General features: G+C 40.2%; 2 protein-coding genes across 2 annotated transcripts; both read right to left on the bottom strand.

Moving 5' to 3' along the window:
- Window positions 1–24: 24 nt before the first annotated feature.
- On the bottom strand, window positions 25–4,028 carry n4bp2l2 (NEDD4 binding protein 2-like 2). The gene is made up of 6 exons (XM_004075300.5): window positions 3,861–4,028; window positions 2,627–3,614; window positions 2,420–2,544; window positions 2,224–2,312; window positions 822–898; window positions 25–722 (listed from the first exon to the last, which is right to left on the bottom strand). The coding sequence occupies exons 2-6, from the start codon at window positions 3,136–3,138 to the stop codon at window positions 569–571; spliced, it is 957 nt and encodes a 318-aa protein (XP_004075348.2). The 5' UTR covers window positions 3,139–3,614; window positions 3,861–4,028; the 3' UTR covers window positions 25–568.
- Window positions 4,029–4,876: 848 nt separating this feature from the next.
- brca2 (BRCA2 DNA repair associated) lies at window positions 4,877–23,861 on the bottom strand. The gene is made up of 27 exons (XM_011482350.4): window positions 23,721–23,861; window positions 23,309–23,408; window positions 22,912–23,157; window positions 20,735–20,798; window positions 19,883–19,935; window positions 19,757–19,785; window positions 19,521–19,632; window positions 19,371–19,426; window positions 19,193–19,274; window positions 18,452–19,033; window positions 13,253–18,358; window positions 12,924–13,022; window positions 12,160–12,229; window positions 9,342–9,751; window positions 9,069–9,247; window positions 8,797–8,984; window positions 8,531–8,701; window positions 8,019–8,367; window positions 7,795–7,950; window positions 7,559–7,706; window positions 6,833–6,936; window positions 6,549–6,744; window positions 6,297–6,463; window positions 6,070–6,208; window positions 5,734–5,990; window positions 5,440–5,577; window positions 4,877–5,356 (listed from the first exon to the last, which is right to left on the bottom strand). Exons 2-27 carry the CDS (start codon window positions 23,340–23,342, stop codon window positions 5,006–5,008), a joined length of 9,486 nt encoding a protein of 3,161 aa, XP_011480652.1. The 5' UTR covers window positions 23,343–23,408; window positions 23,721–23,861; the 3' UTR covers window positions 4,877–5,005.
- Between the last annotated feature and the right edge of the window lie 658 nt (window positions 23,862–24,519).

Genomic DNA, 24,519 nt, shown 5'->3' with positions numbered 1-24,519 from the left:
ACAGAAATAAATCGCAAAGTGTAATTTCCTTAAAAATACTTTTTTTTATTATCTGCAAATTTACAGACTACACATTCGTGCCAAGACAGAATTAAAAAAATAACATGTTTGGCTGTTTCATAAGTATTCAGCAATTGCCTTAACTTCCAAACCACAATTTAAATAACTGTGTTTTTGAGAAGGCTGCACTGGTTCTGTAGAGTTTAGCGAGAAGCCCCTGATTTGAATCCCAACTGGGACCTTTCCGTGTCCCGGTCGGGATTTCTGGGACCCAACAGTGGCTGGATGATAGATCCCTTGACCCTGAAAGTGTTTGGAAAATGATAAGTGTGTGAGAAAAAGAGAATACATTGGAAATCTTCCAGTTATTAAAAATGCATGTAATAAGAACAGTTAAATTATCAGCCAACAAATACAAGTCCCTGATTTTACATTTTTGCACACAAAAAAAAGTAGAAACTTTAAGCTACAGAATTAATAAAAACATAGATTCAATGCAGTTTTCATTGTGATAAAAAAAATGTGGTCCTTAATTAAAATTATTTGCTGATAAATCCTGATTTCAATCCTATTTTCTTCTGCTGGACGTCAGCTCTGGTCTGTGTCTGTGCAGCACATGAAGAGGTTCTTGTGAATTCATAACAATGTCTATGGATATGGGAAAGCAAAAACGGTCCATCATCTGTGCAATCTTCTCCCGATTAACACCATGCTTGTTCCGCCTAGAGAGGAAAAAAGTGGAAAAATGATCAGTTAAAGAAAGATCACAAGTTTTTCAAATCCTGCAACAGTATATAGATGGAGTCGCTGAAAGAACATACTTCTCCAGTTCGTACGGGTCAAACTTCCAGCTTGTATCAGGTTCACAAAAGTCCACTTTGTATCCTTTCTCCAAGGCCTGTTAAAAGTTTGATTTTTTTTTTCATTTGCAAAAAAATACATATAGAAAACATTAATTATTTTAAAGAATTACATTTTTTCTTTTTTAACCATTTTCTTCAGCTTTTCCAAGTCAGCAGAAAGACGGAATTCCTTCATCTACTGATGAATTTCTAAACAACCCATCCTTAGCTTCCTTTAGAATAAAAGAACTGCTGAGATTTCTCAGGAAACTTGGACGATTTGCATCTTTTCAAAAGGTGAGCCTGAGCAATTTTCAGAGCAATCTTAGAATAACAACTTTTTCTCTTAGTCTTTTTTCTCTTAGACTTTAGAATTAATGACTTGTGTTTGAAGCTGGAGCATGCCTCAGTGCAGCCGTCTTTCTGTCTTCCACTCTCTTTTAACCCTTGTGCTATCCTAGGCACTTAAACATGGGGAGTTGGGTCATCTAGACCCACTAGACAGAGCGCTGAACCTTTTTTCTTTAATGATTTGTGATCTTCTCGGGTGTCCATGGATTACATGAAATCTTTTCACCTTTACCCACCTTTGTCATGGTAGGGAGAACACATCAATGTGAGGCTGGGGTCATCTAAGATAGCACAAGGGTTAACTAGACTTAATCCACGGTGGGAAATCCACTCCTTCCAAGGAAAAACTTGAAAAAGTTGGTTATTGTAATCCTGTTTGCAAACCTTAAATATTTTGGGTGAAAATCCCTTTCCTTCATTTGCAAAACCTAATGTTTGCTTACAACAATTTCTTTCACTCCTAATAAAATCTTGTCTAGTCCGCCAGGTTTTCTAAAAACAAAAAAAACGGCACATACCCAGAGTCTGCCAAGCAACAGATAATGCCTTTTTCATAACTAGTAATACCACAATTCTAGACCGATTACCAAACTGAAAGTTAAACCATTCACTGAACTGTGGAGAAAGTAAATCATTGCTGCATATCAGTGTGTTTACATTAAAAGTGTCAAACAATTGTCCTTAATTTAAGAAGGATTTATTATTTATTGTCAGGCTTAGGATAATTAAAAAAAAACTGAAATATTTAAATATTTTTATTCATTCTTACTTGCTTATTAGGAAATTAAAAAAAAAAAAAATTCTCCAAATTTTTTGTTGTCGTTTTGTAATATACAAGTCCAGACAGGTGCACTTGTAGCACCTTAGGGGTGCTTGAGCCCCCGCCCTTACTGCCTTGTAATAAAAAGTACCCCCTCTAAAATCCCGTGCACTCCCTGCACAAGTCATATATCATATATATCAAGTCCTATAACAGAAACAAATCTGTGAGCCAAAAAAAAAACAAGGTTTGAACAAACAAATGACTTACCATTTTGACATATGGTTTCATTTCCCAGGCTTCAAGATTTGTGTTATCAATAATGACGGGAGACCTGCCATCGCACAAGGCATCTCTTGCTTAAAGTAAAATGAACAAAACAAAAATGTTTAAAAAACGGAGACATAAAAAAAAGGGTTTTCTTTTAAGCCAACTTAACCTGGAAAAGCATTTACAGAGACACTACCTCTGCTGTGGTTCCACTCGTGCGCTGCTCCAAGAAGGTATGGGTCGTAGCGGTAGTCGTTTTTTTGGGCAAAGTAATCATCTGTGCTCAGAATGATGCCACTGGGACCACTAGAGAGCAGCTCCCTGAAAGCCACACAGAAAAGAGACGTTACTTTAAATCACAAAACAACTTAAGTTGAAATTAAAACATGTCATGTAATCATACCGGGCCATTGTTGATTTCCCAGATCCTGGTAGTCCTCTCATTAATATTAGTACCAAGAAAGGCTGGTACCTGTGAGCATCCATGTGGGGTTGGGAGTAATGCCGTCGCTCCCACTCTTCATTTTCTAAATCAAACCTTGACCACTCTTGTCTACTTTGAAGCGACTCCTCATGTTGATGTTCTGAGTGAGCGTGGCGTGCATAACTTTCGCCATCCCCAAGAAAGTGTTGTGGACAATCTAAGTAAAATCCTTGGGGTGGATGTGGGCAAACATTTTGGGGGGAAACGTTGGAAAAAGGTGGAAAATGAAGCTCGTTTTGATGGTGGCTCATCATAGCCGAATGATCTGAACTGAGGGTGATGTGTGACGGATCATTTGACCGATGAAGGCCCTCTGATGGCTTTGTGTGATCAGGGAAAGGTGGCCTGTGGTACATGGGGAGATGATGTGGCATGTCTGGTGGCTGAGGGTAATGCCACTGGTTTGGGTCAGAGGAGGAAATGCCTTTCATCACCGGCCTCTGTCTTGTCCACTGGTACGGTTCATTTCCATACCAGTGATGTCTGGATCTTTGTCTGTTCTTCAGGTAGAGATCCGTTTCTTCTGTTGATTTAACATGTTTTTCTTTCAGCGCATCCTGAGACTCTTTGCCTGTTTGTGCCCGGCTTCCAGCATCTCCATCAGGTATATCGCTCTTTTCTAGCTCTTTGTAAAACTCATCCAGACAGTCTTCAATGTCACGTTTGGCTGTAGATGATGATGGAGGAGGAAATGCTGGACCAATGAAAGCGGTGCTGGTGAATCCTACCTCCTTCAACACCCTGCTCCTCGCGTTTGAGTCCGAACAACTGTTGCTGTCACTGGGCGCGAGCTCAGGAGTGTTTACGGCAGAGTCCTCCTCGCACTTTCCGGCATTTTCACAATTCACACCATGCTGTTTTTTTAGCAACACTCGTGGAAACTTTAGTCTCAGACATTTGAGTGACACTATATTAAAATAAAACAAATAAGGTTATTCTGTGCATAATTTGCATAAACAAGTAAACCAAACCAGTTAAATGATAATATATGTTTGTCGTTCGTGATAAAAATCCATAAAGTCTATAATCATCATCATGATCATCATCATGTGTTCAGAAATAAGCTAATATCGTCAAAGTTTTAGAAACAGGTGACGCAGAAAGCAACAAGAAACGTTACAAAACCCAATTTTTAAGATTTGAGAAAACTTACCGTAAATATTCAGAATATATACATATAGAAAAGTACAGCTTTAATTATAAACACAGAATGCAGTCGCAACATTTCAGGTCATTTGTAATTACGGAAGTGACGTTCTTCTTCTTCAATTTAGGAGATCGTCTCTTAGTTTAAACTTGTGCGCCACCTTCAGGAGACAAGAAATAGTACCCTGTCGAAAAGGTTTGCCCAAAACGAATGAATAGAACAGTATTTAAAATATATATAGACTACTACCACTACTGCTGCTGCTACTACTACTACTACTTATAATAATAGTAGCCCACTTCTCACTTGATGATGGCTGACTAAGGGTCCAGTACTCCAGTACAGTAGAGTTCAAACAAAATCTTGCTAATCTGAAAACACATATGTGGAAAACAAAGGGTGAATGAGGTCTAACTTTTATCCTGTTACATTTTTGTCATTCCTTTTGTGCTGAAAATACTGATTACTGAAATATTTATTTAATTACAATCAATAAGTTACTGATTTTCTTTACTTGATCTGCAATGTGTAGCAATGATTACTGGTTTAATGAGATAATGTGTTCTATTGATAATCAATAATTACATATTTGTTAACATTACTGTTAACAGAGATCATGAATAAATGTTCTTTGATAAGTACTTGATTCTGTTGCTTGCAAAGAATCTATCTAATCAAAACCAGATCATAAAAACTATAAAATGAATTAACTCAATAAAGGTGGGATTATATAAACTTGCTTCTTTTTAAGCAATGAAACAGGCTCTTGTTAAGTCAAGTTAATGATCACTATTTAGTTAAGCAAATGTGATTTAAGTGTTTTTTTTTGTTTTCGTTTATTTTTTTCATTTATGCATTTCATCATTTCTGTAATGTGTTTGATAAATCTGTGTGAATTCTTTGTTTTGACTGCAATGCATGAAAATCAATCAATCAACAATAATTTTAATAATAATCTGTTGAATTTAACTGACCGATATGTCAGCTAACAAATACACAACTGCTGATATTAAAAATGCAAATCAGTTTCAACACTTTAATGCATCAAATTTGAAGATAAAACAACATTTACATAAACTTCAATCATTATATTTACAATTTGTACAGTTTTAAATGTATTTTTAAAAGCATCTTGTCTGAATACAGAGAACTTACATTAAGCCACCAACATGTAGTGCCTGAGCGTCAATCATAACCAGTTCTTCATCATTCACCCACTGATCCTCAACCAGTGAGTCTGTGGGCTTTATAGCTTTTTCCGTTCTGAACTCGTTGGCTGTTCCAGATCTCCGAGGAGGGTTGAAGGTTTTTTTTACACATGGAGATGAAACGGAGTCCAGAACTGAGAGAGGTGGTGGAGAGGGGATGCGAGACAGATAATCTAAAGCTCTTCTTCTTTTTAGGATTTTGGGGTCTTTTTTTGTTGAAGATGTTTCTGCTTGAGGGTTTTTACTGACGGGAGTGACGGATCCCGGGCTTCTGATTGGTTTCTGTAATGTAACCTGAATAAAAAGCAAAAACAAAACTTTAACTGTGCAGCAGATAGGTAATAATTAGTCCAGCATGAAGGGAAACTCAGACTTGCCTTTGATTGGTCCTTTTTGTCAGACGACAAAGGCAGAGTTTGCTGTTTCACAGTCATAGGGGAGACAAAACTGGAGCGACCAGATTTGATCAAATGTGATAGTTTCTCTTCGGCGTTTACATGAAAGTTTGCTTCATGCTGCAAACAAAATAAAACACGCAGTAAATATAAACTCTTACAGGAGGCAAACTGCAGTAACAAATAAGTTACCATACTTTCTCTCCAAATTTCACATAGATGTGGTATTTGGGGATGAGAGGTGTAGTTTTTTTTCTGAATATTTTGAAACTGTACCTGAATAGCGTTCTTTAACTGGCTGAGGGATTCCTGTAGATGACCTTCTTTGGGGTTTATGGAGAAGAGCGTCAGATCTCCAGCATACACAACAGGAGTGGGGAACATGGACTGACCCCTGAGCTGGAGGTTGCTTAGAGCCAACAGGACACGTGGTTTGACCACATCCTCCAGGCCGGTTTGGGACAGGCTACTAAAGCAGCGGATCTTCACCAAGTTCAGTTTCCCGTCAGCCAGATAAAACGCAGGAGAGGAACCTGATTTCAGAACCACAAGTTATTATTTAGTTGATAATGCACTCCACAAAAAACGCAAAAAAATAAATAAAGCGCCAACCCTGTGCATCTATGACACTGACGACATATCCGGAGAGATCCACCTCTCCGCACAGAGGTCGGAAATCTGGATTCTGAAGACTCTCAAAGTCTGTGGAGACCCTTGGTTGAAAACGTTCTGACATCCATTGCTGTGATGCCTGTGTGAATAAGTTAAATATTAATAATATATTTATCTTCAATAATACTGTTCCAGCTGTGCAGAAAGCTGCTCGTTTGCTTTGGTACCTGCAGGACCTGGAACTGTGTTTTCTTGGTTCCAGTGAGCTGAACGGTTTCATGGCTGCTTCTCTTCTTTCCTTCTGCAGTGGCGAGGTTATAAACTTTGTATCGACCACCTTCCTTCAATAAAGACTCGACATCTGAGGAAGGTCGCCAGAGACTCAGCTGGTAAACTATATGGACGAGAAACAGAACGTACCACATCAGTGTGTGTGACACTTTGAATGTTGAACATACATTTAGAAAAAGGGGAGATACCACAGCTGGGTGGGCCCAAAGAGTCAGCAACACTAAGTCTCCACACCGGAGTCACGTCTCTTTTTGGACATTTGATTTCTTGGTCGTCTTCTTCCAAAGCTCGATGATAACGATCCTGCAGCTCGGCCTGCTTCCTCTCCATCAGTGAACGTTTGTAGGCGTGAAGAGTCTGCAGCTGTTGTTCACTTAAATGAGCCTACAGCACAAAAATGAGCAGTTCAATAAAAAAACAAAAACACATTTTCATGAGAAATAAAGGCAACAAACTGGAAAGAAAAAGTCACCTCGAGGTAAGTTGGGTCATCTCCCACAGCTGCATGCAGCTCCTCGCCATCCTGCAACTTTGCAACGTCCAGATTCTGCTTTCGTCGCAGAGACTTGTTTTTCTCTGAAGAAGAAACATTTATGTAAAGCTTATTCAACTTCAGTTTGGACTTAAAATCCCTGTTCATTTTTAGATCTGATGTCAAAGCCTTCCCAGGGGTCTTTTAATTATGATTACCGTACACAATTTTTAGGCAAAATCAAAAACTGACGTTTTCAAGGACAGTTTCTGCAGAGCGGCAGGAGTTCATTGAAAATTTGCCTCCACGGTGTTGGGATTCTGCCCCCCCCTTTCCCCTTCCCATTGCTGAGAGCCTTCTGTTTATATCCTCTCCTGCTAGCTTACAGCCCATCACACCCCCAGCCTAACATTACCGGTGCAACAAAAGTTGTGAACAATATTGGAGCTATCCAGACGAACATGGATCTAGTCTTCTACAAGCGGATGCATCAGAGTGGAGCAGAGCAGGGAGCTTGTGGCCCGCTGCAATAACTTGTACATCACACTTACAAGCTTTTTCAAACAACATTTTTGTGTCTGCTCCTGATTTAAGACTGAATAAAGAACAATTTAAGATCATCTTTCTTTATTTAGGTCCTCCATCATGAGAAAAATGCCACAAGGACACGAGTGGCACAATCTTTATCGGAGTGGGTCTTTAAAACATTCAAATACAAATGTTTACCTCTCTCCTCGTTTTCAAATTCAGCTTGGACCTTAGCAAACAGCACTTCCATTGCTTTATGCTTCATTTCATCAAATCGCCTGGCTTCTTTCTCTTCTGCTCGGGTCGTCCGGAACACGACGCCTCCATCCGCTTTTCTCTCCATCCACTGGAAAATGTCATTCAAATGCACGGGGATTTAGCTTTAAGCCTTCATGACCAAAAGATGCACCACAACAATGCTGAAGTAAACAAACCTGTACAGGGTAGCTTCTCAGTACGACGACGTCAGCACATCCTACCGGCCCTCCGTTGCTAAACAAAGAAGCGATTGGAAGCAGGAATGGTCGGGGATCTCTGTGGAATCCCAGTTTTGTATCCCACCGTGCCCGTCTGGTGCTATTGGCACAAATCTAAATAACAAAATTCTTCTTATGTGGTTGTTTGGCAAATTATTTGATCATTTTAACCCGTAAAATACCTTTAGCATGAGCGACTCAGGTGCTTCCAGAGGGGGACAAGCATCCTGTGACCCCACCAGCTGGGCCCCATGGGTGATCAATTTACCCCCAACAGCCAGGAGGCCCTTGTTCAGCATGGCTGTCAAAGGTTGGTCCAGCTGGGCTTTAATGGCGTACCATCCATCGGTCAGCCAAACAACTGCAGTTGGAGCCTGCGTCTTGGGATCCGAACTTTCTGAGCCGCTCGCTCCACCTCCTTTGGAGGCGATCCCACAAACACAAAGGACGAGCGTTTTGGCTGCCGTGTCGTCCTTTTCCGTGATCTTCCTAAGAGCGGGCCGGCGACTGTGGTCGACCTCCACGTCATATCTAGTGCAGTTACAGAAAATCAAAGCTTTAAAAGGTTAAAGGAGAGGTCATTCCAGAGATTAGCTGTAGCTCTAGCAAAAGCAAATCTAGCTAACATTTTGCCCAAAAGAGACCCACCAGTATTCCATAAAAACAGGCGAACATGAAGCTTTATATCATTAACCTGTACTTCAGCTGCAGTAGAACCTGCTCTGGAGTGAGACAGATGCCCCCCATCCTTTCTGGAAAGGATTTTTCCATAGAGGCCTGCTTCCAGATGATCCATTTGTAGTGATTGTACCCCCATGCTTCAGTGATCAGTTTAGGATCCACTCCGGGAGTGTCACACAAAGCTCTAAGGCGAAAAACACATTTAAATAGGATTTATTAGACAGATATGAAATGTGGAGAGTTCGTGTTAGCATGAGATCCTATTGGTTTAAAGGATACCGAAAGAATTCTTCTTTCCCTGCTGTCCCGTCTTTGCTGGGTATCAAGCAGCCTCCATCGGCTAGCTTAACCCCACCTTCATCAATCAAAACGTCTTGTTTGAAAAAGTGCAGCAAATCAAAGCGAAAAGACTCGGCGGTTTCGCTTGTGATCCCTGAAACTTGCCGATGGACGCCATATCTGTAAAGCTGCACAAGGAGCAGAAGGATAAGATAACATGAGCCAAACGAACAACAGCTAGTTGAAGAAGCTCACCAGTCTTTAAGCCTCACCTGCTCCGGAGGGCATCTCGCCGGGACTTTTCCATTCACTGCATCTTTCAGCGGGATCTTTGCCACTCCTGAGGTTTTTGTCAGAAACAGGCTGCCTTGAAGAGGCCGAATGTTCTGGCGCTTCTTCTTCCTGATCCGCATGTCCTGCATGTCCCGTCCGAGCTCGGTGTTCAGAAAAACTTCACAAAACAAGAAACCTTTAATTTTGTTCACACGAGTAATCCAATTACTTCTGCTGTTTTGAATGGAGATCATTCAAAAGGAGTAACATACCTTTAGAAAATGCTGGAACAGCATGGGACTCAAAGCAGACCGACCCACCATTGACATCAACATTTGGATTGTTTGTCTTATTATTAGGGTGAGTGTTGACAATAGAAAGGGCACTGCTGCATTCTTGGGCGTTTATAGTGGAAGGAACATGAGAGATGCTGTTAGATTCTGTCACAGATGGAAGCTGGTTGGTATTCTGATCCTTTTCCCCCTGTAGGACAGCTCTTTGTTTTTTCAATGGTGGAACAAACACTGGCGTTCTCGTGGCTTGTTGAATCACTGTCGTCTTGCTAGCGTCTGACCTGGCATTTTTATGAAATGGAGGAACAAAAGGGCTCATTTTGGGACGAGTCGATCTGCTGTCGTCTGGCGTTAAAGGTTGTACTGTTGTTGTTTTGGTTTTTCCGTTGCTGTTCAGATTAAAAAGAGACTAAATTACACATGGTGTCTACAGATGTACAGAAGTTACATTTGAATCCTTTTTAAGACCATTGCAAATCCAATTTGTGTATGCATGTACAAAGAAAATGAACATCTTGCAAACAGTAAATAGCCTAAGAACAAGCTAAAATGATAAACCAGAGTGTAGCACTTCTCACATGTTATAAATCATGCACCATCATTGTTGTTCTGAATATTTATTATTAATCAGTAAATTTCGTGTCAGCAAACTACTCCAGAAAAAAAAAAACAACAAATCAAACTGTCATCATCTTCAGATGGTCACAAATAAGAAGTAACCAACAACATATGATCTTAACAGTCTTTCAAGTGTCAACAAGCCTATTGAGACTCGTCACCATCGTCAGCACCCAGATCACCTCTGGCTTGACCTTCTGCACGTGTCATTCGGCTGGCTTGATCCCCATCGTGCCGAGGTCAGAAGTCTTTTCGCAAACTGGACACTATTGTCAAGTCGTTTCTCCATTTACACGTTCCCCTTTTCCAGGGCTCCAGACTGCGACCAAATGGTCGCATTTTGCGACCAAAATTTGAGTGTGCGACTGAATTTTACATCCAGTCGCACATGTTCTACCAGTTAATTTGCCTCCCCCACCCTCCGTATTTTTAATACACTAAACGTGGAAGGGGCACGTCGATGATCAATGAAATGAGCAATGAAATAATCAATGAGACGCGAGCGCACACGCACGCAGACAGACACACACTCGCACACATACTCATGAGACTCAAGCACACACTCACGTTTCATTGAGTGATGCCTGAGGCGGCCAATGCGTGTGAGAAGATTAGGGAATGGCCACTGTAAGTGGCTAAAATGCGTGGAGGGGGAGGGGCCTACAGATAATCGAGCGCGCGTAAACATCTGTGGGAAGGAAACGGAGACAAATATCATCACAACCTGATATGTGCGTCTGAGCTATGAGCAAGCGAACTATTGATTCGTTCTTCCAACCTGCAGCTAGTGTACCAGTGCCAGAGTGTACAGCAGGGGTCTCAAACTCGCGAAGCAAACCACGGTTCTCATACACGGCTGTTACGGCAGCACAATGTTCCTGCAGGAGATGGTCAGCTGGGGAGCATAAATGTCCCACACCTACATGCGAGGGCTTGAACTTTAAACACGTGAAAGCAACAACACGCTTTAGTCTTAGACGCACTTAAAACATGTGGGGAAAATGCAACGATAGACGTGTTTAAGATGATCCAGCACCGCACCTGGATCGTTGGGGTGACCAGGCCCGGGGATGGGGGGGCATGAAGGCGAAGCTAAAGCGAGACTGAAGGACAACAGGAAGTTGTAGTCCTTAACCAATTTAGTTTTAATATGCCTCTCCCCCTAAGTATGACCTGTGATATTACATCTTTTGTAATTATTTTAATGTTTTGTAATGGATGTAGCCTTTTTTTAATCAATTGGTATTTTCAATTATTTTAATTGATCACTGAACTACAAAAACCCATCAGGACACATGTCCCATAATGCATTGTTTTGTAGCCTGTAGGGCAGCTTTCAGTCAGTTCAGTTTCCAGCTGTGTCCGGGTAGGTTTGCCCCTTGCTCCCACCCCTTTCTCCTGAAATTTTTGTGATGATTGACAGTTGTTGGAGCAAAAACAAAAATATACGTCTCACATCAGGTGATCTGCGCAGCGTTGCGTCCATCTGGGTGATCTCAAACACGCTTATTGTGCATCTTGGCTGCACCTATTTGGTGTCGCCAACATGAATTTCCATCCCCTAATGTTTACATACATTTAAGTATTGTTTGAAACTGTGAAATGACCGAAAGGTTACTACGGTAATCACTTTGTTACTAAAAACTTTTTTTTATTCTAAATGTATGGTATTTTGTTTACTATTTGTACTGTCATGACAGCGATGGTGCTGTCAGTTTAGCTTGTTGTTGCATCTTCAAAAGTGCAGAATAAAATATGACACTGAATTTGAAACAGCACATTGTAATTTCTGCATCTATTATTAAAGTATTTATTCGTAATACAGTGGAAATTAGTAGATTTGGTTAGCATGTTGATTTACGGTATGCGCCCCTAAATTTTCTGGTTGTGCCCCAAAAATTTTCAGTTGGGGGCCACAGTGCTCCTAGTGAAAAAAGTTAGTCTGGAGCCCTGCCCTTTTCCCGCTCGGATGAACATGAGCTCATTAGTTAGTTGGGGTTAAACAACCAGTTCACCATCGTATGGCACAACACAACCTGAAAACTGTTTTTTTTGCGTTGACAAGAAAACATTTAAGACTCATTAGAACCTAAGGCAATTTAATGCCTTCTACGGTCTTATTCAGCTTTTCAAAGCTGGAAAACTAGATTTGAGACCTGAAAATGCAGCAGGAACTTACTAGTGAGGTTTTGTGATGTTTGGATAAAGACTTGAACTGTACTTGAAAACTCCTCTGTCCTTCATTAAACCTGAAAAGCAAAAAAAAAGTATGTGTACATGACAAAGGAACTCAACACTCAACCTCAACACTTTAAAATATATGACAATAAGAAAATAAAAAATATCTGGTGCCTATTTTAAAAAGGAGGTTTAGCAGAGCCTGAACTCACTAAGAAACTGGAAAGTTTCCGTTTCAGAAAGGTTGAAGCGGAATCTACTCTGACTGGGAGAAGACTGAGTTTATCCCACGTATGCAGAAAGCTCATATATAAGAATTCACCATGGCAACACATTCTAACACGTTTCTACACTAAATGTGAGCACATAATAAATAAAAGTATGCAGACAGATGTTGCTGCTTAAATGAATCAAGATGCTATTATTTAAATTAAATGAAGTCTAAAAGCTTTAAATTAAGAACGATTAAAAATAATACCAAGTGAGGAAACATTTGACTTCAGAAGGAATTATGAATGCTGTGCAGGGTGGGATTAAATATGAATCATCAAGATGATCACTGACAGGAACTAATGCGAATAAATATCTTTATGATAAAGACAGAACTATACATAAAGTTTCTTTATTTAAAATAAACAAAAGAGAAAAGATAGAGGAAAAAGTAAAGACAAACTGAAATCCTTATTCATGTCAAGAACAGATGAAGCAATGAGAAAAGAGAGCAGAATATTCTCTAATGCTCACATTTCAATGCAAGTGACTTACCAAGAGGACAGCTTTTCACAGGCTGGAGTGCTGAGTCTTTTGAACCATCATCAGTCTGGTTAAATTCTTCCAGTAATTGTCTTTTTAGAGGAGGCTGACCTACATCACAAACATGCAACAATTTGTTATTAATGTGTCAAATGAAGCATGTTAAAATCTGGGACTGAAGTTTTTCTGTTTCTGCTCATCTGATGAGGTTTTAGTGCTTTCCAAGCACCATGAGCTTCCAAAATGCTGTTAAAGCTCAAAAAGTATTAAAACATTAAGAAAAAACTATTCTGCTCTGATTAATGAAATTCTGAAAAGGTTTCGGACATTTTCTCACTTACCAGTTGGATCTGGATCCCCAATCAATCTTTTTCTTGGTCCTTTTTCTTCTGCTTCAGTCCCACTGGTGGTTTGTGGGTAATCTTGCTTTAGTGCATTTTGTGAAGCAGGAGAGAAGCGTAGGCAAGCCAGATCCTCGTCTTCCAGCAAAGCCTTTGTGCAGTCCAAAGCCTCCTGGGCCAGAAGCCTGTGCTGGGTTTCTGTGCAGCCGGTGAGGTTCAGGGACTGAAAGATCAGAGCTGAAGACTCCTCAGCTCTTGTGTTTCTAGATGTGTTGCTGCCGCTTTCATGATGTGAGTTGCAGACCATCACGTGTGACGTTTCCGGTTTGTAGTTCTCACTTTGAACAGCAGCCTCTGATGGAGCCAAATTGGAAAGATCCACATCTGAACTTCTACGTACATCTTTTACATTAAATAGATCCAATTTTTTGAAGCCAGAGGAGTCAGAGCGACAATCATCAGCAACTTCCGCCACAAGATTGTCTGTTTTTGCTGGACTTCTCTCTGCCACACATACTCTTCCTCCTGCAGATGTAAAGCCACAGAGCATTTTGTCTTTCAAGCCTGGGGCATCTTCTTGTTTCTGCTTGACGCTCCTTGTGTCTGTAAAATCAGGGCCATCGGCTCTGATGTCACTGAAAAGACTTTTCGCTTTCTGTAAGGCCTTCGATGAGAAAGTCACAGCTTTTCCACTTGCTGCAAAAAACCCACTTGAAGCAGAGACTGGAATCTTGCAAAGAGGAGGAGTTGCAACTTCTTCCCCTTCACTGAGCAGGGCTTTTGCTCTTTTTAGGGCTTCACTTGAAACTACGACTGCGTTTCCACTGGCCGTCTGAAAGCCTGCGTTCTGGTGCAGCAGAACATTCGCCTTTTCTTTTACTGATGTGGTTTTGCTTTCAGTCCATCCATCTGCAGGGCCCTCAGAGGGGTTCACCATTATTCTCTGATCTTGTTTGGAAAGATCAGCAGTCAGCCCGGTAGTTTTCCTCAAAGGTGACGATGTTTCACTGCTGTTGTACAAACTAAAGTCTGTCCTTTGTGCAGCCTTTAAAGCTGAATCATCCTCATCTTTAAAGAGGTGTTTTGCCTTTATTAAGTTCTTTTTAGACACATGAACTTTTGCTCCACCGGCAGTTTGGAAGCCAAGATGTATTTTTTCTTTGTCATCAACTTTGTCTCGATTCTGTTCAGTTGTCCATGTCTGGGAAACGTCTGCTTTATTTCCACTTAAACTGATGTCACTGAACAGACTTTTAGCTTTGGAAACGGCCTCAGATGACACTGATGCAGGCGTCCCACTTGCTGAACAAAATCCTCCCCTGAAGGGCAGGACACTGGCCTTGGATTGCAGTGGTGTTGGGAGCGTTTTGTCTGCAGGTGCTTCACATCCATTAAACATAGATTTTGCTTTTCTGAGAGATTCAGATGAGAATGTGACTGCCTTTCCATTTGCAGTCTGGAATCCGACATTTTGAAAGGATAACAAGTCCACATTTGGAAGAATTCTTTGGTTTGTGTCCTCAGAAGGTCCACTTCCCCTTTCATCTGGACTAGATCTTACCATCTCATTGGCCCCCTCACTAAGAGGAAGCTGGCACTCCTGATCTTTTGTTAATACTGCATTTTCTGCATCCACATCAACATTTTCTAACAACACATCAGCCTCTTGCAATTCTTTGTCTGAAACCAAATCATCCAAGTTTTTAAAGAGGTGTTTTGCCTTTATTAGGTTTGTTTTTGATACATGAACCTTTGCTCCACCTGCAGTTTGGAAGCCAAAATGTATTTTGTCTTTGTCATCAACTTTGTCTTGATTCCGTTCAGTCGTCCATTTCTGGGAAATGTCTGCTTTATTTCCACTGAAACTGAACACATGAACTTTTGCTCCACCTGCAGTCTGAAATCCAACATTTTGAAAGGATAACATGTCCACATTTTGGTCTTCTGGACATCCACTTACAGGTTCAGAAAAGTTGAGACTTTCTCTTTGACCTGGATCAGACCTCGTCTCCTCATTGCCCGTCTCACTAAGAGGAGGTTGACACTCCTGATCTTTTGGAAATACTCCATTTTTTGCATCTACATCGCTTTTCAACAACACATCTGCCTCTTGCATCTCTTTGTCTGAAACCAAATCATCCAAGTCTTTAAAGAGGTGTTTTGCCTTTATTAAGTTTGTTGTTGACACATGAACTTTTGCTCCACCTGCAGTCTGAAATCCAACATTTTGAAAGGATAACATGTCCACATTTTGGTCTTCTGGACATCCACTTACAGGTTCAGAAAAGTTGAGACTTTCTCTTTGACCTGGATCAGACCTCGTCTCCTCATTGCCCGTCTCACTAAGAGGAGGTTGACACTCCTGATCTTTTGGAAATACTCCATTTTCTGCATCTACATCGCTTTTCAACAACACATCTGCCTCTTGCATCTCTTTGTCTGAAACCAAATCATCCAAGTCTTTAAAGAGGTGTTTTGCCTTTATTAAGTTTGTTGTTGACACATGAACTTTTGCTCCACCTGCAGTCTGAAATCCAACCTTTTGAAAGGATAACAGGTCTTCCGGACATCCGCTTACAGGCTCAGAAAAGTTCAGAGTTGCTCTTTGACCTGGGTTAGATATCTTCTCATTGCCCATCTCACTAAGAGGAGGTTGACACTCCTGATCTTTTGGAAATACTGCATTTTCAACACACACATCGTTTTCCAAGAACACATCTGCCTCTTGCATTTCCTTGTCTGAAACCAAGTCAAAGTCCTTTAAAAGATGCTTTGATTTTAACTGATGCTCCTCTGACGCGTAGGCATCTGCTTCATTTGAAGCTGTGAAAGCAGAATACATTTTCTCCCCGTTGCATGGGACATCTTTGTGTTTCTTTACGGTTCCTGCGTCTGAAACACCGGGCTGAACTGTATTCACGCTAATGTCGCTGAAGAACGCCTTAGCCTTCTGTAGAGCCTGAGATGAGAAACCCACAGATTTACCATTTGCTGTACAAAACCCAGAAGACTCAGTACTTGGAATCCTTGAAGGAAGTATTAAAACACGTTTTTTTTCGTTGACTCCTTCATTTTCACTGAACAGTTCTTGTGCTTTCTTCAAAGCTGCAAACGACACAGTAAGTTCTTTCCCACCAGCTGTCTGAAATCCACATATTTTTGGCTGCAAACCCTGATCAGTAGGATTTGCTGCCTTTGATGTACTCTTGTTTTCCTCCAATTGTCCTTTTCCATTCTCAGGTGTATGGATTTCTTTCAAAAGGTATTCACAATATTCCATTTTGTCCGTTGACACAAAACCTTTTTTCCCACCTGCAGTACAAAATCCAGCAGCAGCAGCAGCAGCAGGGCAGTTCTCATTAGAGTCAATAGTCTTTGAAGTAATGCACAGCAGGGAAGGATCTGGCTTTGAAGCAGAAAATGAGTTTCTATGAAAAGGAGCAGTCATTTTCAAAGCCTTCAGTTGGTTGCTATCCACCTTCACCATTTCCAGGTGTGGTTCTTTTATGCGACATGGTAGCAGTTTGGCGTTTTCAGTCACAGAGCATCCACTGACATGTTGTTTAGGAGTCTGAGGCTTTTCATTCTCAGAAGCTAACTCTTCGTGGTTTTTAAAACAATTCCCAACTCTTTCAGCATGAACATCCTCTTTGACTGTATATGTTGGATTCTTCGTGCACCTACTTGGATCCATGGCGCATTTTTGTTTGGTGTTGAAACCAATTTCTGTGCTTTTGTTGCTTGATGACTCTCGATTTGTCGTAAACCCATCCAAATCCGCAAACAAAGCCTTAGCTTTGCTTAGACACTTGTCGGAAACTCTTAAAACTTTTCCTCCAGCAGTCTTAAAAGCAACACCAGACACCTTGCTTTGTAGTTTGCTAGCCTGCACCGCTCTTTGTGGATCATCTGAAACAACAGATGCCTCGTCTTGACAGTTGTCCTTTAAGGAGGGAGATATGTTTTCGTTTCTTGCACATTGTAATAAATCTGAACTAAAACTATCATCAAAATCTATGCCAGCAAGAAAATCAGGGTCCAGTTCTTTGTCAGCTTTTTGTGGTGAGTTTCCATCGTCTTGTTGCTTTGCTTTTAGGGTTTTGAAAGGTGTCAGTTCAAACTGGCTGTCTGTTTGTTCCAGGAGAGAACAAAGTTCAGTCACATCGTCTGTTTGTGATGCAGTTAGCTGGGGGGTGATGCTACCAAATGTTTCTGTTATCGAAGTTTGAGTTGGCTTTAAAGAAAAAGTTGAAATGTTCCCAGTTTTATTATTTGTGCTTCTTTTTGTAGTGTCACAATCAGATGTGGTAGGTTGATCATAAAAAGCCGTTTCACTTTCAGTCTCTTTGAAGATCTGCTTGGCTCTTTTTAGGCTGGCTGAGGAAATGTGTATCCCTTTATTTGAAGCAGTTTTGAATCCTAGTGAATGCGCAGCAGGGAGAGAAGTTGATGTTTTCTTTGTCTGTCCGTCGTGTTTCGGATCATTTATTGCAATGCTGTGAATATCACCCGTTCTACTCGGTTGCTGGATAGTGACGTCTGTGGGAGACTTATTCGCTCTTCCAGGGTCCACCTCCTTTTCTTTAGACGTTTCTGCACTGATCAGCTCAATGTCAGCTTTAGTACCTGAAGGCCAGGTTTCAGGAAAGGCCTTTGTTGGTGGAAAGACAGTTTCAGTGTGAAACTCTGATTTGAGCTCTGTATGTGTTCGACTAAGGCCAATATTTTCTGAGAACGACGATGCAGTGAGATTAGTGCCGTTTACAATGGCAGAATGAAAGCCGCTGTCGTTTACAGGAACATCAGAGATGGGAAACATTGAATTAGAGATGCTATTACACTGATGGTGAGGGTTGCCTTCTCCTGCTTTCTGTTTTGCTTTTTTCATGGCTGAGAGACAAGCCGATGGCGAGAAGTGATCTCGAGATTCAGGTATTTGGCTAAAATCTTGTGCAAATTCTCTACAAAGCTGCGACATGTTAGTTTTTACCGTGCCGACCAGATTCACTTCCACAGGTTGATTTTGTTTGAGTCCTTCAGTCTTCCCTGCGTTGCAGCAGTCTGTATTGTTTGGTGCACTCTCCACCTTTCCGACGCACAATCCTTCTAAAAGAAACCACAAGAAAGAAAAAAACATGAACTACAATAGCAAAGTTTTTGTCTGACATCTGTGCACTCATCAAATAGAAAATATCTTACCAGAACATGGAATTTCAACAGATGAATTTATTTTCATGGACTGAGGTTCTGGAATCCCAACTGTGTCAACAAATCTCTTTTTGCTCTGGAATTCAGCATTTTGGATTTCCTTAGATGGACCTGAGAATTGACTTGAATTAGCTTCTCCCTGCAGTTGCTCTTGTACAACATTGCCTCCCACTGAACAAAGTGGGATTTCAGATAAGCTCAGGGGTGACCACTGGCTGGTCGCAGCATGTCCCATTTTCAAAAGTGGAGACAAGCTACATCCACCCGGTTCTAGATGACCGTTTCCCTCTTCATCCGAACTGGCTTTGCTTCCAGTCAAGTCATCTTTTGAGCTGTAGGCATTCTCTTTTGCCTGAAGGATTTGTTTTCGTTTAGTCCTCTCAGGCTTCACTTTTCTCAGAGCTGAGCTACTATTAGCAAAGAAAATAGAGAGGGCATCTTCAGCTCCATCAAGAACATCTGCTACTGCGCTGCGAACGTCTCCATCTTCAATAGCGTCTGGAAGCTTCTGTTGCCAAACACGCTCTTCTTGGTTTGAGAAAGTCTCAGGATCGAATTTGGGGGAATGTGGACCTACAATTAGAGAAAGACAAAACGTTTAAATGACATGTTATAACACAAGTTTGCCATCTGGGCTTAAGGAACCAAAAGTAAAGTAAAATGCATTGTAATGTTTTAAAAATTCAAACCTACTAATAAATGTAAAAATGTGTATTAAAAAAGGGTCATTACCTTGAAAAGCAATGGGATCATTGTTTTTTGATGCTTTGCTTGCAGATGACTTAGAGAGAGAAGGGAAAAGCTTTCGTACAAACTAGGAGCAAAAGGAAAAAGTTTCATAGGAATTAATTTGCAAAAAAACCTTACACACATATAGTTTTAGTTCTGATTGCTTGATCAGAGTACTCACTACAATATTTCCGTCTGTGGGAGCATTCCCTGTACAAGGTTTATTATCGGCTCTAGCTAAAAAAGAAAAAGAAAAAAAACAATAAAAAGACAACAATCTATTGACAAGACAGATCTTTAGACCCATAACTGGAATTCTTCTTTCACTTACACAGAATCAAGGTGGAGGGAACTGCTGGTGGTGTATTCAAAGAACTGGTCCATGAAATGTCGGGGTTTATTTGTGCACCAAGACTTTCAGAGATGTGCTTGGCATAGCTGGTCTTTGTTATTAACAAAACAAGAAGAAACAAATGTCGCAAGGCAGAAGAACTAATCCTGACTCTAGCTTAATCTCTAAAAAGATACTTCCAGAACACAAATAAGTAACCTTTTTATGATACTTACTGTTGATTTATTTGGTGTTGATAGTAAATCTGTAGAAATATGAAAAAAAGAAAACATCTGACATTCCTAAATACTGATCACATATAAGGAATTCACCAAGTTTGAGCAGAGTGATGGTTAACTGACCAAAACTGTCGTCACTTTGAGGCTGAAAAACGTCGCATTTTTCACCCGAGACACTGAAAAGAGCAAAAATGCCATTTACGTGGTCAACAGCAGAAAAACAGATGCGGCAGTGACAGTAACAACAGGATAGGGCTGGGCAATTAACCGATTCATTCGAATTTGTTGTTTTTCTGAAAGATTTTTTTGGTTTTATTTTCCCAGCTCTCTTGTGCTTCCGTTGTTCAGAGTAAAGTCAGTCTGCTGCAGAAGTGATAACAGCAACAAGCAAAGAGGAGCTACGTCCGCAAGGCTGAAAAAAACAAAAACTAGTGTAGACGCAGCGAGAAGCACCCCCCTAACTTCTGCTGGTTGCCTCCGTGTAGCTTTTCAGCTGATGAAGCAGCGGAACATATGAGGATTTTTAACCGGATCCAGAATGAACTGGAGGATAAACCTGTTGGACTTACAGCAGCACCAGAAAGTTTAATAAAAAGTGTTGATTTGGAGACAGCGGTGTTGTTACACACTGATGCTACGATGCTATCATCATGCTATGCAAACGGGCTGTTTTACCCGAGCTGACTTTAAGACATGGCGAATAAACGCAACAAAATTAATTCATGGAACATTCATAAAACTTTATTTTATAAATACAATAAGAGGCACTTTGTATGAAGCTTTATTAAAAGTGCCTTGGTAACATTTAAAGCTGAAAAAATGTGTTAATTAAATTCTATCATTTTGTAGATTTGTTAAAGAAAGTAAAAGTAAGGGGGGAAAAAATTATTAAAATCCCAAATCGATTTTGGAATGAACAAAATCTGAGATTTCATTTTTTGGCCATATCGCCCAGCATCTAAAGGTTACACTCACCCCTGTGTTGTAAGTTGAAACAAACAAGGGCTTTGGGTTTTACTCCACGGCAATGCTCCCTTACCTAAATGGTAATCCAGAAGAAGAAAAGTAGTTGTAAATTTTGCAATTCATCATTTCCAAAACATGTCAGTATATTTTTTTAAGAAAATTGTTATGAAATCAATTATAATCTTTTAATGTCTGTTAACGAAATGCATTTTATTATAATGTATTTCACAGTTCCACTCCAGTTATCTTTTGTAAAAGTGCTCCCAGTAGCCTTTTAATTATGATTATGCCGTCTCAGTTAAAAACCTGACATTTAACCAGAAATGCTCCTCTGAGTTGTGGGTGTGGAGTAAGCCTCCCACTACTTAACCCTCATCCACTGCTTACACGCCCAAATACCTCCCCAAACTATACAGCTGCAAAACAAAATGCCAAGATATATTCCAGCCATCCAGGGGGGGATTCCAGGAGGCATGTTTAAACTAGCCTGAATTTAACCCTGAACTCTGGCTGAAATCCGCCTGAACTTGCTTACTCGAGGTATGTCGGTTGCAAAAGACCGGATATGAGTTAGCGTAATTACTCTTGACTTGGTAACCCTGGGTTAATGCTCGTGCACAGCAGATATATAAAGACATTCTCAATAGATCGCCGATTTCTGGAGTCACCGTAGAAACGTGTGGAGAAAAAAAAGAGAGCGCTACACTTTTGTGAGACGGAGTCGGACATTTTAATGACGTCGTATGAAGATTATAGGTCCATCAAAAAAGTAACACTGCTGCATCAGCAATAAGAGTTTCTGCATGAAAAAAAAGAACAAAGTAAACGCACGATTTCTGATCTTATTTCCATTTTCCTTGTGACGCATATATAACTTATCCAATTTTGCCAACTTAAATGAATTACTTCTATTGGTAACAAGTAATTGAGTTAAATTTAACCTAATTTTCTTACGTATGTTATATATATATGCAACTCAAATTTACATATTTATCTAACTAAATGTCACATTACTCTAATTCAATTCATCTTTTTTCCATCTTAATTAAATATAATTCTTGAACTCTCATATGTCTAAGTTTGAGCCGGCAGATATGCTCATTTGTATAACAAAAAAAAGAACAAAACTCTAAATGCGTTTTACAGAAATTCATGTAGAACTTTTCTAACCTTGACATTACACTACATGACTGTAGGGGTGCTGTATAAACTCATCATCCTCTCCCTGCCTCTCACTCATGGTGCAAAGGCTTAAGCATAGTAGGACAAAATAACTCGGCAAAACACAGTAAAACAGATAAACAACTAAACTCATTTGGACAAAAACCCTCACTTAAACCCAAATCCGTCCAGGCAGGCAAAGGGACTGATATCCCAGAATCCCCTTGCGGTGCCGATCTAACAGCAGCACCAAAGTTACACCTACTTAATTGAATTAATTTGAATGAAAGTAAAATAATTGTCTGAAAACTACGTGTTGTTTTTAAGGTGACCTAACAAAAAAATGATTTATCTTAACTGAAGCAAATAATTAAGTTGGATCAAAGTAAAAAAGTTTATTTTTCCAACATCCATATGTGGTCTTATCACCCTCTCACGGTGGAAAAAGTATTATCTGAGCTTCTTCATCCACTAAATCATCTTCAAATGGACACGTCATACTGCTTCACCTCTCTGTAAACAAACTAAGCTTCAACTAAACCTGCTCCGGACCAGGTTATGTTCAGAGAATGAGTTGCTATGGCAACTTGACCTACCCTGAAACATACCTCCATTTCTGGAACCGAAAGCTGAAGTTATCAACTTCCATAGCCTCAAATTTACCGTGGGAGCTAGCATAAGCTGCTTTCTGGAATACCCCCCAGGTAAACAGTTTTGAGCCAGATGCCAGTTTAGATGAGGAAAACGAAGACGTACATCGATCTACGTATCTACATGTGGATGGATCGGAATGGAGTGGAGCAGGAAGATTGTAACTTGTATGTCACACATGCAAGCTTTTTCTTATTGTATTTCTTTTTTGCTCCTGATTCACAAAGATTTGAATGAATAAATACTCAGATATACAATTTTAAGCTTAATGTTCTTAATTTATGTCCTCCATCATGAGAAAAACGCCACAAGAACATGTCAAAAACACAATTTTCATCGGAGTGGGTCATTAAAGCCAAACTGTCAACTCTCACCTTGTGGTAATGTGAATGACTGCTCATCCTCAGTTTGAGGTGACACCACTCGACTGTGTCGGAAAACCTTTGGGGTAGAAAAGAGCTGACTTTCCACTGCAGGTTTTTCTAGAGTATCCTTGGAGTTTCCCTCTTGATTCGCACAAAGATCCTCTTGATCAGACAGGCTTCCCTCAATAACAGATGCTTCTGCTGTCAGCACCTCAAACCAGTTGGGGTCAAGAGGTCCCAGCTCGAAAACAAGAGCTATAATATAAGTACATGATACAAAATAATATGTGATGCTTTTGTCTTTGCTGCTGCTAAAATTAACTTCCACAGTTTGAAACATCAATCTGAGATTTAATATCAGTTTATTTAATAATCACTTTTTAATGTAGCTTTTATAACGTCTTACCTTTCCAAACGTCATCCTTAAAAATATTATACATGTTAGTTAGAGTTGTGTCTTTTCCAGGCGACCCAAACAACAGCAAAGGTTTGTTTATGGCCCACACCTGAGAAGAAAACAAGCTCTCTCAACAACAAGTGTTTCTAGTACAGACAAACAAACACTTTTAAAATAGACTAATTAGGAAGCTCATCAAAGTATCAACTAACTAAAATATATAATGGCCTAAGAAATGAATAATACACTATATATATTAACATGTTATTTGCTATAAGTGGGTATAATTTTGCTTGAACCGTAACAACATTTAGCCCCAAGCTAACTAGCTCCCTGTTGTCAGGCGAAATAACACTTTGATAATCACTTAAAAAGTAGAAAAATCGAAACAAATAGTGACTCTAATTAGATCGTGACTCACCAACACGAAATCTAAGAATGAAAGCCTGCATGTCACGAAAAAACGTCCATAATAACATATACGAAAAGCTAAAGAAAACTTTGAAAGTGAAAAACACAGGCAGTTAAAAACTAGCCGCTATGGACTCACGGGAAAACAAATCTAGCGCGCGCAGCATTCCGGAAGTCACAATGACTTCAAAATAAGAGACGTGTGACAGCCTTGTAGCTCGAGTGCGACAGAACAGTGGACCCCAACCCCCGGGTTGATACTGATCCCTGGGACCGTCGGTACTAATAATATAACATACATGAAAAGATAAAGAAAACTTCGAAAGTGAAAAACACAAGCAGTTAAAAACCTAGCCGCTGTGGACTCATTGGAAGACAAATCAAGCGCGCCGCTTTCCGGAAGTCACATTGACTTCAAAATAAGAGAAGCGTGGCGGCTTGAGTGTTGGGGGCTTGAGTTCGACATCGTTATTTAATTTATGGGACACATGAATCGAATGAGCTATTTGAAGATTGAATAATAATTCAGGAAACGCAACATATTATTTACATGTCTTTCCCACAAAATTGAAAATGGCATTTATATCGCTTATAATTAGCTTTATGTATGAATATGACAGAAATGCATAATTCTAACTTTCCATTATCTTATTTCCCCCCCAAAACAAAATACTAAATGTGTTGCGACCTGCGGGTCGCCACATAAAATTATGCAATTTTTAGTATTTTTCAAATTTCCCCTCGCATCTCATTTATCTAAGTTGCTACGTGTCAAACAGTGGGCAAAAAAGGTCACAAGATGTTTGAAT

This window comes from Oryzias latipes, chromosome 13 (assembly GCF_053564925.1).
Source record: "Oryzias latipes strain Hd-rR chromosome 13, Olatipes_Hd-rR_3.1".
Taxonomy (NCBI): Eukaryota; Metazoa; Chordata; class Actinopteri; order Beloniformes; family Adrianichthyidae; genus Oryzias; species Oryzias latipes.
This window is presented reverse-complemented; position numbering and strand designations above follow the sequence as displayed.

Bases quoted from the DNA above. Each gene is read 5' to 3' on its own strand.
- brca2 (XM_011482350.4), bottom strand. From the start codon at position 23,342: ATGTATAATATTTTTAAGGATGACGTTTGGAAAG. The intron at 19,633-19,756 runs GTAAGTATCATA...TTAATAACAAAG, and splicing joins CAACACCAAATAAATCAACA to ACCAGCTATGCCAAGCACAT. The intron at 5,578-5,733 runs GTACAGTTTCAA...TTTTGTTTGCAG, and splicing joins AGTTAAAGAACGCTATTCAG to CATGAAGCAAACTTTCATGT.
- n4bp2l2 (XM_004075300.5), bottom strand. From the start codon at position 3,138: ATGAAAGGCATTTCCTCCTCTGACCCAAACCAGTGGCATTACCCTCAG. The intron at 2,313-2,419 runs GTAGTGTCTCTG...TTTTACTTTAAG, and splicing joins CGAGTGGAACCACAGCAGAG to CAAGAGATGCCTTGTGCGAT. The intron at 899-2,223 runs GTAAGTCATTTG...AACTTTTAACAG, and splicing joins TGAAACCATATGTCAAAATG to GCCTTGGAGAAAGGATACAA.